Source organism: Stegodyphus dumicola, chromosome 4 (assembly GCF_044657685.1).
Source record: "Stegodyphus dumicola isolate Sdum_Otavi_A_Nest chromosome 4, ASM4465768v1".
Classification (NCBI taxonomy): Eukaryota; Metazoa; Arthropoda; class Arachnida; order Araneae; family Eresidae; genus Stegodyphus; species Stegodyphus dumicola.
The window spans coordinates 211,922,274-211,936,510 of NC_140771.1; the positions used below are offsets into that span (position 1 = coordinate 211,922,274).

The window sequence follows — 14,237 nt, forward strand, 5'->3', positions numbered from 1 at the left end:
TATGCATTATAAAGTGCATAATTAAGTGATAATTAATGCATTGTAAAGTGATTTAAGTAAAATTTTTCAGTGAAATTTATTTTTATGTGCATCTCTGTATATGTGAGAATTTCCTGGTTTTTCGTACTTAGCTAGACAGCTATGCTGTAGTTATAAAAACTATAGAGTTGTAGGTTAAGAAGTAACATTAGAAGGTTTCAGTTTATTCATTTATTTTTCTTTCTTTTAATAATTTAAATGGTAAATTGTGTGTAAAGTAACCATGCTGCATGTATTGTTTATAAAATTAGGCTACATTTTTACTCAACAGGTGTTATCAGTGAGATTACTGACACGGAGAAATGCAAAAAGTTTCCTATCTACAATATTACCTGGCCAAACAGACTTTCGTATATGCAACATTCGATCGTCTTCTCGATCACATCCATCTTGTCTTGTAACGTCTCCATCGGGTAATTCCGGCCACATACCATTGAGCAAGAATAATAGAATCTCGCGACCACGCATCAGCGCAGCTCCTGAGAATGGTTGGGTTTGATTTGAACTTCACAGGAGAAAACTGATATTTTGAAATTGTGTCAAATATTATTCATATTGGGACTCAAAAAATGAATGAAGCTATTTTCTTTGGATAAGTATTACAATTGACTGTTATGCTGGTGAAAGGCTGTGAGTGAATCTAAATAAAGTCAGCAGTATTGAATTTGAAACATTTTGAGGAACAGGATTCTCAGTGCCATAAATAGATAGTTTTGCATAATGAAGAAAATATAGAAGAATAGCAGAAAGCAGTGCATTTTGAAATTCAGAAATTCATTTTTAAGCTTGTTAATGCATTTAAAATCAGGCAGCATCATTAAAGCTTTACAGTAAATCAACACCTGTTTTGCAGTCCTAGTAGTTCTTTATAACTAAATGAGAGATTCTTTTAAAGCCTTATACATAAAATTGTGTCCATGCAAAATAAACAAGCTAAAAGAAAAGTGATGATTTAAAGTGATTTTGAAGCTCAACATTTGTGTGCAATTATTCTTTTTTAATCATAACAAAAAATTTAAATAAAAATAAAATTAAGTTTTTAAGCTTCTCTTAAATTTGAGACATATATAGATGAGCTTGTTTTATTCAGTTACGTAATAATCTATTATTGTTAGTCCTTCATCATTCTCAGATCTCAGATAATTGACAATAAAATTTATGAAGGAAAGATAAATGTTTTAATATTATTCTATATAAAAATCACCAGATATTGTTTATATAAATGACGGGGGATTTATTATTATTTTCTGTTATCTAACAGTTGTGATTAGTTGTTATCAATAATAATGCTATATTTAGGTATTAGTTTATAATCACTTAACTTTATTATTTAGGTAGTTTTGATAAATGGAAATGTTAATTTATTTCTGAATGTTTGTTTTTGAATGTTTATTAATTTATGTTTATGAATTCTTACTTTATTCACTATGTTTATGAGCTTATGTTTATTCGTATTGTTATATTCCTAACGTAGTTTAGTGAATCAACATATTATGTCATTTTTCATTGTCATATAATATGTGATATTTAGTTTTATTTGTATTGATTATTTAAAACATGAAAGTAAAAAAAACATGAAACATGAAAGAAAAAAAAAAATGAAAGTATTATCTACTAGAATTTTTACCTTTCTTTACTGGAAATTTTGCTTGGTTAGATTATATTTAAATATTGCTGATTAGGTAATTATGGGAATTGTGATACTTTATTATTCGCACATTTAATTATAAAATTATTATTGTTGGTGCTAGGAACATAAGTTATGCATTGTGCAATTGTTTGATTGAGAATATTCTAAAGGCAAAAATATTAAGCATGTAATTTTTAATATTATTATCAAATATTATGTGCAGTTGTAATTTTATATACTATTTTCCTTACCTTTGTTTTCTCCTAATTGACATTATTTGAATTTATGAGAAAAGAAAAATATCTTTAATTGAAAAAAATTAATGTAAAATTCAAGATTTTTTAAATTAAAAATAGGATTGTTTTTCAAACTCATTTCTGCTTTTCTTTTTGTATGTAAGAATATTCTGTTTCACTCATTTCTAGTGAATACATGTAACAGAAATAGGAATTTTCAGGAAACATTCATTAGCTAGAAGATTTTTAATTATTTATATATAATTTATTAAGTATCTAGGTATATCCAAAAGCTTCTGGCCTTATATATTTCTAAAAGAAATAGACACTTTTAAAAATTTATTTTTCAATATAATAGCTTTGTACTTTGATCCACTTTTCACATCATTCGTTAAGCAACTCTGTGCACCCTAAAAAAGTGTAATGCTAGTTTGTGGCTAAAAATGAACATAAAGTATGTTCTTGAAATGTTCCATTGCTGTTCTTTTCACATTACTGTCATCATTCAGTCTCTTTCCATGAAGGCCAAACTTCTGAAATTCTAGAGAACATTTCTTTAAAATTCATCAGGAGAATCCCTTGACAATCTGAAAAGATGGCCATTATCTTTTTGATTGATTGCAGCACCATTGTTTTTCTTGGTGGTGCTTCACATAGTTTTCTCCACTCTGTTGATTGCCTCTTCAATAAAGGATTGTAACACAGGACCATTGTTTCATCACAGTCATGATTAACTGTAAAAATTCATGATTTAATCATACAAATCATGACAATTCATAAATTGTCATGATTTGTCTAAATCATAGAAGCTTTTGAGCTGCAATAAATGTTCACAACAAATGATACATTGTTATTTTTGAATTCTTGAAAGAACTTGAGGCACTGATAATGCAGAGACTTATCAATGCTCAACTCTGATGTTCATGTGAATGTGTTTTTGTTAGAATGTGCAAAATTATCAATCTTATTTTAGATTCATCCAATCTTTCTGCTGATGGCTTAATTTTTAATCTATCACTCAATATTTTCTCCTGGATACAAATAGTATTTTGTAATGCCAGTGCCTTCAATAGTCGAACCAAATGAAAATCATCATCTATGAATCCCTGGGCCATGTAAAATTGTTTTAATGATTTTTTCACTAGAAAGAAGAAAGATAAATCACCATGCAATGTGGTCTAAACATTGCTTTATTTCCTTGACTTTCTTTTGTCAAAAATTAATCACAGAATAATACTCAGTTTTAAATATTTTATAAATAACTATCATGTCACTTCATTCAGTGAGCAGTCTGAAAAGAACATAACCAATTTCACTAATATTTAAATATTAATAAATAATTTAAATATTCAAATTTATTCATTTAGTATTATCACTACGTGTATTGTATAGGATTAATTTATTATCAAACCATGCTTTATATATGAGGGTGGAATCTTTTGGATCTGCATACATAATTCACTTGTAATTGAATAAAAATATTCAACTTAACATTTTCTCACACATTGGTTCCATGTAAGTGGGATTTCAGATTTTTAATTTTTTAGTCATCCTAGATACAGAAATGTGCATAGTTCTTTGTATATTATGATCTCTATATGAAATAAAGTGAACTGTAAATGAATATAAGAATTTAGATTATAAAATTCTTAAAGACATGTTATGTAAATGATTATAAGACTATAGATTATAAAATTCTTATAAATTCTTTATTGAGAGCAAATTGAATAAACAAAAGATTCTGATTAATTGAAAGATTTTCTTCCCTGAAAACACTTTTTTGTGGCTAAAAATGAAATTGATCTATTTACAACTATTAATTCATCTAAGTCTAATATTTTAAAATGTCAAAAGAACCTATATGATGATCTTTTCAATGATTTTAGTAATGAAGATAACGACCATAGGGGCTTATTTTTTTTTCATTTGCTTATTTCCATCATAGAAATTTTCTTGATTGAAAAGCATTTACTTACTGTCTGATACATCTTATTTCAATTTTTGGTGCTATTTTGTCCCTTTTTCCACCTGTTTTTTTTTTTTTTTTCCTTTGTTATTTAGCTGCAACATAAGATTATGTAGCTAAGATTCATGAAAGCTAAAGAACGACATTTAAATCTATTATTTTTTCCTGCCTTTTCACATCCATGGTATCTGATTGTGTTCATGGAAGGAGTGACCTTACCATTTGCTGAATACCTTTTTTTGAGTTCTGTGCAAATTGTATTTTATATCTGTAGTATTTCATGCAGGCAAATATTACTTAAAAGTTTTCCATATGATGTAGCTATCATTCATCCATTTACTTTGCAATCTTATCCACCACTCCAAAGGCAAGCTTATGTATATGTAACAGAAAATGTATGACAGCATTATATAACTTATTCAAGAAGTTAGAAAAAATAAAATGCCATTAGAATAGTTTCAATATACCTCTTTATTCTGGAGATATGTGACTTCAAAGTATTATGATGTAATTTCTGGCTGAGTAAATGGAGGCTCACTGAAGATTTATTCTCAATTATATTCTTTTTGTCTGCAGATCATCATACTTGAAACACATCTGTTTCTTCTTATTTGGCCATATGAAATCAGTTATCTACCAGGAGCTTTTAGAGAGGACCTCATTGTGTGCATTCAGTTAGCCTTTAATAAACCTGGAAGACACTAGGTATTTCAGAATGTGTTAGAATGCAATAATCTGAAGATGCAGTGCTTTTTACATCGATGTCAATAGTTGGCAGTTTTAGTACTAACTATGAAGTACATCATGCTGGACACTGTGTTGACATACACATGTATGAGCTTTCATCTGCATTACTCAGTAATGTACTATAATAATGTAATGGTTTGGATTTTCCTCTGCGTATAAAAAAGAATGTACCATGATTAATAATTTGATAATGTAGGCATCATTTTATTAAACATTTACTTGCATGAATTATATTTACTTAACACCTGGCATGCATTTGAATCTCAGGCACAGTTACTGAGAGAAACGATTAGTATTTCCTGGTGCCCATTATATGTTTATTCTGTACCTATGTGGCTTGTTTTACTTATCAAGTACTGTCACTTTTGCAGGCATTAGTTTGCATTGAATGCTATTACTGCATCGTGGTATCTGTTAGTTTGCATAGTGATATCGTAGGAATTTTAGATTGCCTTATCTCATGAATGAAGTGGTGCAGCAAAACTATTGTAACAGCATTTTATTTCTGAATATTACTCTAAAAATCAGAGTTGAGTATTGCTATTAATAGTCAGTGACTTTATGTGGCTAGTTTCTATATACTGAATGGCAGTATACTGGAAAAATGTTTCTATAATTATAAAAATACAGTTTTGAAGGTGAAACATTTTCAGAATTATTTGTTTACAGTTCATTTGAATGAATGTATGAAGTAAACCACGAAGATGTATTTAAAGTGCTTTTATTATCAAAAGATTATTATGTATTTTATTATGATATAAAACAATATTTCATAATGGTAAGTTATTATATTATAGTGATAGCATGTAAGTAGAATTTTAAACAATCAGAAAGATACTCTTCAAAATTTGAGCTTTCTGGTGAGACATAGTCAGGATCTAAGATCTGTGGAATGTGCATTATTCAAATAACAATTTTATGAATTTTTTCGTTTAAACGAAATTAAGTTTGAATTTTTGGAAATGTGATTTGTTTGAGATAATAATTTAATGAATATTTTTTGAAGATAAATAAACCTTGTCATAAACCCATTGCTTATAAATGTTCTATGCAGTTGATGTAAGCTATGATATTTAAGAGCACTGTCTTCCATAGATAGTGATTGAATAAATAAGATATTAAATTTTTTATGGATAAAATGTGCCTAAGATATTATACATTGAATAATATTCAAAAGATTCAGTAAGAAGAAAGAATTGCCTGTGCTTTTACTATAAAATTTTATTTTTCATAAAATAACATATATTCAGTCAATGAAGGCTGATAAAAATATGTCAGATATTCATTTATCTAAATTATTTCAAATCTTAGTACAATGTTGTATCTCTAATTTTTGGATTCTTGAAATTGTGACTTACTAATTATCTATTAAGGCCTTTCCAAAGCTGCATTATGGCAAGGCTCTTATTTTGTTAAAAATTGAAATTTATGCATTGTGCCAAAGAATTTAACTGTATTAGATAATTGTGTATTCTGCACTAAATATGTTTATATGTTTCACACATTTTGATTTATATCTTTATTTCTATTGAAATAATTCTATTTCAAGGTGTCTAATGCTGCTGTGGTATAGTTAAACACTGTGGTGTCATATTGAAGGTTTTAATGGTTATAAAGAAAATTTTGTCTTATTTCAAAGCCATTAACAAAATTATGTGAACATGTTTATATTTAGTGTAAATATAGTTTTTCAGAATTTAGTTTCAATTTCCTGAGAAATGCAAGGTGCTTACATTTATATTTTTAAAAATAATTTTCTTTAATCATAAGAAATGATTGATTTGAACATTTTGCAATTCCTGGAGTTTTTTTTTTTTTTTTATTATTTATTTACTATATTATTATTTAATTTAGTTATTTGTTTTCTTCATGGTTTTAAGAAAATATTTACAAAATCGCACTTTTTTTGGATTTCCTTAGGTTAAAATCTGTCTTTAAAGAATATAATGTTTAATTTAACATTTAAATCAAGTAGGATTGTTAAAATAGTTCTTCTAAACTGCATGGAAAGTAAGTGCTTCACTGACAATTGTTTTATCTATTAGATAAAAAATGAACTTCTACTCTAAACACTGTTTATATTTTCATGTTTATTGAAAGAAATACCCTCATAACAAGCATGTAATTCAAGCTTATGTAATTTACTACTGTACCCTGCATAAAATTTTGTTCACTCATCTTGTGTAGTTTAGAGAAGACAACTTTACTGGTGGTTATTCCAGAGTCTTAATGCATAATTATATATGCCCTTGCACAAACATTACTACTTATGCAGTTTTTACTTTTATGTATATATTACATTAGAGGAGTTGAAGTTATTTCCCCCCTTGATGTAATTAATTGTGCAATTTAATGCATTTATAGACCATGTCTCTGCTGTGATATAATTCTAGTCATTTTTCTATATTGTTGTTATGTATTAACGCATATTTTACTGTGTTTGGTTTTAAATACACCAAAAATATGCTGTTTTATTCAGATTATTGTTTTTTGTTATTGTTGTTATTTCCTGTGCTTACATACCAGTAATATGGGCAGTATAACAAAAAAATTGCTAAAGTGAATAAGAAATAACATTTAAAATTAATTGACAGTAAAATCTCTTAATATCTAATTTCATTCCATTATCTGTAAAATATGGTAAAGTGGAGAGGAACTTAATAGAATCAGTAAGTATGATTAGCTGTTATGTAGACAGTTTTTACAAGGAAATTAAATAAAACTAATAGTAATTGCAGTTTTTGAGTTAAAATGGATTAGAAGAAATGAGTCACTGTAAAGTAGAATGTTTTGTTGTAAATTGTAATTTAATTTTAATTTTTTGTGCATTTTGATTTTGCAGTCTTAATGATAATTAAAATATATATAAATATATAAAGCAGTTAAACAAACTCTTTACCTCAAAGATATATGCATATGATAAAAAAAGCATAAGAAGCATAAGAAGGGCATATGATAAAAAAAGCATGCTGAAAATGTAACCCTTATAACATCTATAGTTTGAATCCAATCTTGATGGCATGCAGTTTGCTGACTTTGACACACCTTGCAAGGAATGCCTGCCAACTTTGAACTATCTGTATTTCTTTGGAGAAAACTTTATTTAAATTGCTCTTCTGAAAATACACAGTAATAAACTGCTATTGTGCTGTAGAGAAACAAATAAATATATGTAAGTTATATAGATATTTAGTGGTATCTGGATAATCTGCCAGAATTTAAAAAGGCTGTTTTCAGAGTCCCCATAGGATCAGTTTTCGAAGTGAGGAAATAAAAATAATGAATAGATATGTATAGAACCTTAATATTTATCTATTTATTCATGTATGAGGTTTATTCATTTACATTTTATTTAATGACTTCATATTGACAAAGAATGCAGGAAAGTATGTATTCTTTGTCAGTAGCAACTAACTTAATAAGGAACTTATTGAAAAATGTGACAAGAATTTTGCAAAGTTCTGAAAATTATCCTTTTGTAGGAAGAAGCTTGATATTTTAGGTTTACATTATGCAGGTGCTGTATATTTCATGTGGTAATCAATATGCTGATTATAAATTAAACATTAAAAAAAAAAAAAAATCTGAAACCTTTCGGATTTTAAATTATGTCCAAAGGGGCGTTTTTATAACATTTTGTGTGTTACCTTTATTTATTAACTATCATGTTCTTTGCACTTAAAATTCAGTTCAACAGCAATGTCGCAAAATAGTTTTTAAATGAGCATATCTTTAAAATTTCTGATTCACAGTTCCGTGCGCTGGAAATAAAAAGTCCCCCCCCTCGGTAGAGTGTTGCCATTGCTCGCTTTTAAATTGTTGAGTTTGTTAATCAAAAATTCGTTAAAGTTTTACAAAATATGAAATTATTAATAAACAAATTCCAAATTTCAAATTTGGGTTTTCAGATGCCCATATTTGCAGTAGGATTACGTCATTCAAAATTGGATGGCTCTAGGTACCATTGTTTTATCACAATGTGAGAAACATACATACATTTATGCATTATTTAATTTCTGCAAATATAATGCAGGACTCTAACATTTGGTGGCAACAATTTGAAAAGTGATATGCCATTCATAGTGATTTGACACAAAATCGCAAAACATAAACAATAGTCCTTCAGGGACAAAGCCCCTTTAGACTAACAATGCAGATGAGGTACATTGAAGAAATGATCAAAATAATAATATATTTTACAACAGTTTTATATATCTAACATATTCGTAAAAGCATTAGATTGAAAATTGGGGCAGGGAACTTCAGTTTACATGCCAAATGCAGGTCATCAGCATGATTAGATTAGTTTAGATTACGACAAAGCACATGAGGACTGTCTGCATATGAAAAGGGATACCTTCATTGAAAATGTACTAAGAATTAGTTTATATTCATGTTACATATGGAGAATCTCTCGAAAATTCAAGTACATCTAGCCAGTTTGCTAGGATTTGAGCCCTGGTCTAGCCCACAAGTATCTAATGATTTTGCTGCTTGGTCGCTGATGAGCCCGTCTAAAGGATTTTCCAATAAGAATGATAAGGTTTTTGAATCAAAAAATAAAAACTATTTCAGATACAACCAAACTTTTTTATTATTTTGAAGTACAATATATGACATGACGTTAAGTTTTAAATAAAACATAATTTAAGTGCTCGCGAGTATATTCGATGAACCCAATTTTTATCATTGTATGCAATAACTCAGGTCTAATGTTATGAGTACAACATTCGATATTTATTCTTAATTTTTCAAGTGTTCATGGTTTATATGCATAGACTGTTGATTGTTTTTTTGCTATATGTCAATAATGGCATTAGCAGAGTGGCGTGGCACTGACTTGTTGGAACCACATGTGCTCCTAAATCAGTGTGCTCCAAATTCGCCTCCCCCCAAAAAAATCATTATCACTTACTGTAACTGCATCTTCCCTGCGTTTTGGAAGCAAGGAAATAACAGTGATACTTTGTCATAAATCACACCATACAGTGATCTTTTACAAATGCAAGGACTTTCATATGCATCTCTTTGTCTGGCTTATCCATTATCAATTTTGCTTGTTAACATACTCATTCAAGTAGAAATGAGCATCTAAGAAGATAATTCTTTTGTTCAAAATGACATTCTTGAATCATGTATCGCTAGAGCATGCTAAGCACAAATCAAAATTAGTGATGGTTTAAACATAGTTGTTATTTTGTTTTAAAATCACATCATTCTTATTAGAACACCTGTTATAAATAATTAATGAGCACTTACTATAACTTAAGTTAACCGTAAACAATTTGATGAAATAAAGTAGTAAATTACAAATTTAGTAGAAATATTAAAGAAGTAATGTTGATAAAGCAGTGAAATTATTAATTGTATCAGTGTCTAAGTAATGCATAAAAAATCACAACTGATTCTACCACTTTAGAAATGTGGAGTGTTAAAAAATTAACTGCAAAACTGGTGTAAATTTACGGTTGGAAACATATATATTTAACACTGGAACATTGTTTTGGTGAATATTTTGTCTATAGCTATCAAAAACTTCATCTTAAAAATTATTTTAGATTATCTATAGGTATTGAGCAGCTAATTTTAACTGATATTGTTTTCAAACCTGTTTGAAGTTCAAGGTTGGCAAGCTGCCTTGTTAGATGCATGCAAACCAAAGCTGGTGGTTTATTAGTTTTGTAAATTTTAATGGTGCATTCTGCAGGAACAAGGATAAGTATAAAAACTATTAAAATATGTATTTAGTGCATGAAGCAAATTTTTTAAGTAAATTTGTGTGTTATGATTATATTTTAGGTATTAAGTATAATTTTCTATGTGTTTTGTTTGTATTTCAGTAGTGTTTTTCCAATTACATGTAGTGTTTTTGGTACTTAATTTAACATTAAATGATTTTATGTAGTTAAAGCATGCTTAAGAGAGACAAATGTAATGGAACAAGTATGGCTAAAGAACATACTCTACATGTTTTTCTAAAATTTTGCCTTTTTTACTAGTATCTGCCAAAATTTTCTTTTTATCAAAAAAATCAGATACTTACGTACTTTCCTGTCGATCATTTTCGACAGATAAAAATTGTTGCCAAACAGTGTAATTTAGCTGTAGTTTTAGATGAGCGTGATATCACAACATACTTGTAAGTTTTTCCTCCAATTTTATGTAACTTTAATCCTCATTAATACAGTTTAATTCTTGTAAAGAAGGTTATAAGGTAATTTATATTCCTAAGTTTTTCTCCTGCATTTAAAAAAATGATTAAAATTTGGAATCTGCTTTGTACAAAACCGCAAGGAGTAAAATATTTTCAGAATTAATGGATTTGGTTATAGTGATGCGCATGCACTTACTGAGGGTTCGTCAAAATGGCACGATGAAAAACAACACGAAACCACGCAGCATCACTTAGATTCATATTTAAACGAATTTTATGTAAGCTTGAGTTTAAAAAGATTGTGAAAATTTATTTAAACTCTATTAATGATTTTTGGCGGCCCAAATTATAAGTGCTTGATTTAATGAATTTGTTTGTTAACTAATATAAAAGTTTGAGATCATATTTATTTAAATATTTGACACATAAATCTATTGATTATTTAATTAAGCGATCTGTGATTATATAATTAAATCAAGAGCGATTTATTAATTCCAACTTCCATCGGAATGGTTGACTGAAATTCGGCGGTATTTTCCCAACTTTCAGGATCGACAGGAAAATACATAAGCACCAAAAAGTGTATGTGTAACAAAATTACTGATCCACAGAGAATTTGATACAAAACTTTTCTATGTAAAAGAGATTTTACTGTGTTAAAAAAAAAAAAAAAAAAAAAATGTGTAAGATTGCTTTATTTTCTTTGCTTTATTTTCTTATTTGGTGTAAAATACACATAATATTCACTATGAGATCAGATTCTGTAATCCTCAGTGTAGCAATGTTCGAAAGATTCATCATTCCATTTAAATAATAAGCAGTGTCGACAAACTGAAATATTTAGCGAAGTATCTCTTATGGTTAGAAACTTCGAGCACCTAGCTTATTTTTTAAGCATAATTGCAATACCTAGATTGTTTATAACAGAATAACCTGCATTTAATTCTGTAATTCGGGTAAATAAGGGATGTAATATATTCCACAGGTTTTTTTCATCAAACCTTAACTAGTTCATCTTACAATATCCATCTCTAGAACATCACACGGCTAGATTCTCTTAATGCACGAATAATGAGAGGTAGATCCTAGTGTTAATTTAAGCACCCCGCAGCATTTATGACTGGGATCTTCATTCTCTCTTAAATTGTGGTCATTTATGATTCCTTTATCTCCTGTAGATTACTTACTATCTATTTTTCACTTCTGAGGTTTAATGTGCAATAACTGCTTGAGCTATCCTGTAGTATCAGCATAAAATCCATTATAAATAGAAATCCAATTGAACTAGAAGCTGTTTTATGTCTAACCTTATTCTAGTTGTAGTTGATATGAAATGCAAGATTGTTTTATTCTTATTTTTGTTTTCTTTGAAAAAAACAAATTACCTGCACTTATATCTGCAATGACTGTATATTGTTAAAGCTTGAACAATGCAATTTATGGCCAGTGCTGTGAATCTTGCTGATGCGTTCTGTAAAGGACATAATGAAAATTGTTGTTTTTTGAAATAAACTGTGATATTATAATGATTTGTGGTTTTAATTAAATCATTTTTATTAAACAAACTTCAAGTATGTTACATGATTTTTATCTCTGCGTTTGAACTATCTTACGTGATTCATGTGGTAGTTAAATTCTATTAAATTCCTTTTAAATTCAATTTCTATTCTAAAAAACCGTTCGTGACTGTTTTCTTCTGGACGGTTCTTCCAGGAGTTGCGGAGTTGAATCGTTCACGATGGGTAGTCTCGCCCAAAGAACGTGCATGTTCTTTGTCTCTGCTCTGAGAATATGTATGCTAAGAACGAAAGCTTCACCAAAGCAGGAGTGGCTCCTTCAGACCGCAGAGGGAAAAATACTCTAAGTTTACTTTACGGGGGCTCTCCATCCTTAATACTTTTTTGTGCATGCACGAAGTAGCTGTCGGATCGGTGTCGAAGCAGATCCAACTTTAAAACCTTTTTGCGCATGTGCGAAATAGTTGTCGAAAGTCACGTTTGTCAAGAAAGTTCTGTGATGCCATTTTTTTTCTCTTCCTCCAAATCGACTTATATCAGTGACCTGCGCAAACAGATAAATTAATGGATTATTTGTTTTTAGTAACAAAATCTACGAAAATCTGAGTTTGAATAATCTCGAAAAGTGTGAGTTCTTTGATTTTGTACCGTATTCCTCAATTTCCCGTACACCTCGCGATTTGGCGACGAGAATTTGGTCCTCCGCGATATAGCGACACAGTAGGCAAACTGATTTACATTACATCTGTAGAAGCTTTCCTTCTTTACACACACGATCTTTGTATCAGCTTTCGTAAACGATCAGTAGTCAAGAAATCTGGCTGAATTTTTTTTTTTTTTTTTTTTGTTCAAATGGTTAAGTTTATAATTTTATAACTTTAAATTTGCTTGAATCTTTTTTCTTAATTTTTTGATTCGACAATGTGTAGGAGGAAACAGTAGGCGCTTATTATTATTATATTAAATTATTTTAACTTTGATGAAAAAATTTCAGACATCAATTTGAAGCAGAAAAGTATACATTAAATAACAGCGAAGAAGTAGAAAATCACCGGTTTGAATCGGAAACGGAAATACAAGTACAGAGAAAAAATTCGGTATTCTTCAGAAATTACCCAAACTGATATAAAAAACTACACCGCAATTTGAAAAATATGACGTATCAAATTGTATCAATTGTAACTAACTGAGGAAGAAAAAGTTGTTTTCTTGGAAACTCTTGATGCTAACAAACATAATGTGTATCTAAGCTCTTGATTTGGTAATGAAAAATTGAAGACGGAATTTCGATATAATTTACTGTTTGAATACCCACAGCTCACTCAAAATTGATGAGGGAATTTACTGTAAATATTATGTAGTTTTAGCCAAGTAATATGCGAGCAAATTACCCAATCAACCACTTGACAATTAGTTAGTCAGCCTTTTCGCTTCTGCCGCAAATTGGGTAAAAAAAAAAAACCTCAGTAAGCATCAAGGACAAAATATCACGCACATTCTTTACTAACTGCTGCATTGAACAAAGTAACAATGTACAAGCCGTATTAGATATTACTCATACTGCCAGCAATCGATAGGCAAAAGAAAATAATGATAAAAAAGGTCCTGTTATAATAACAATAATTTTCTGTGGCAGAAATGGACTTACTTTAAGAGGTCAATGTGATTACGGCTAAATTAACGGAACAAATAAAAGCAAGGAATATAACTACTACGATGGGAATTTCTGTCAACTGCTTAAAGTTATGAAACAGCATTTAAAATCATCTGTCAATAATGCGTCATATATATCGCTTAAAATACAAAACGAAATTATGCCTGCTTGCAATGAAATATTTAAAAAAAAATTGAATTCAAGCAGATGTTTTTCTATTATAGCGAATGAAACCGTGGATATTCTTTTGATAGAGCAAGCCTCTTTATGTGTAAGAGTGAGGGCAGCAAATTC

The 14,237-nt window shown here is 29.1% G+C and overlaps 1 protein-coding gene across 1 annotated transcript in view; it reads left to right on the top strand.

The window, feature by feature from the left end:
• LOC118186863 (disintegrin and metalloproteinase domain-containing protein 10-like) overlaps positions 1-12,301 on the top strand; it is a 218,651-nt gene extending 206,350 nt beyond the window's left edge. The window contains exon 14 of the mRNA XM_085815947.1: positions 311-12,301. Coding sequence (XP_085672073.1) covers positions 311-538 — 228 coding nt within the window. The 3' untranslated portion in view covers positions 539-12,301. The remainder of the gene's footprint in view (positions 1-310) is intronic.
• Positions 12,302-14,237: the final 1,936 nt, after the last annotated feature.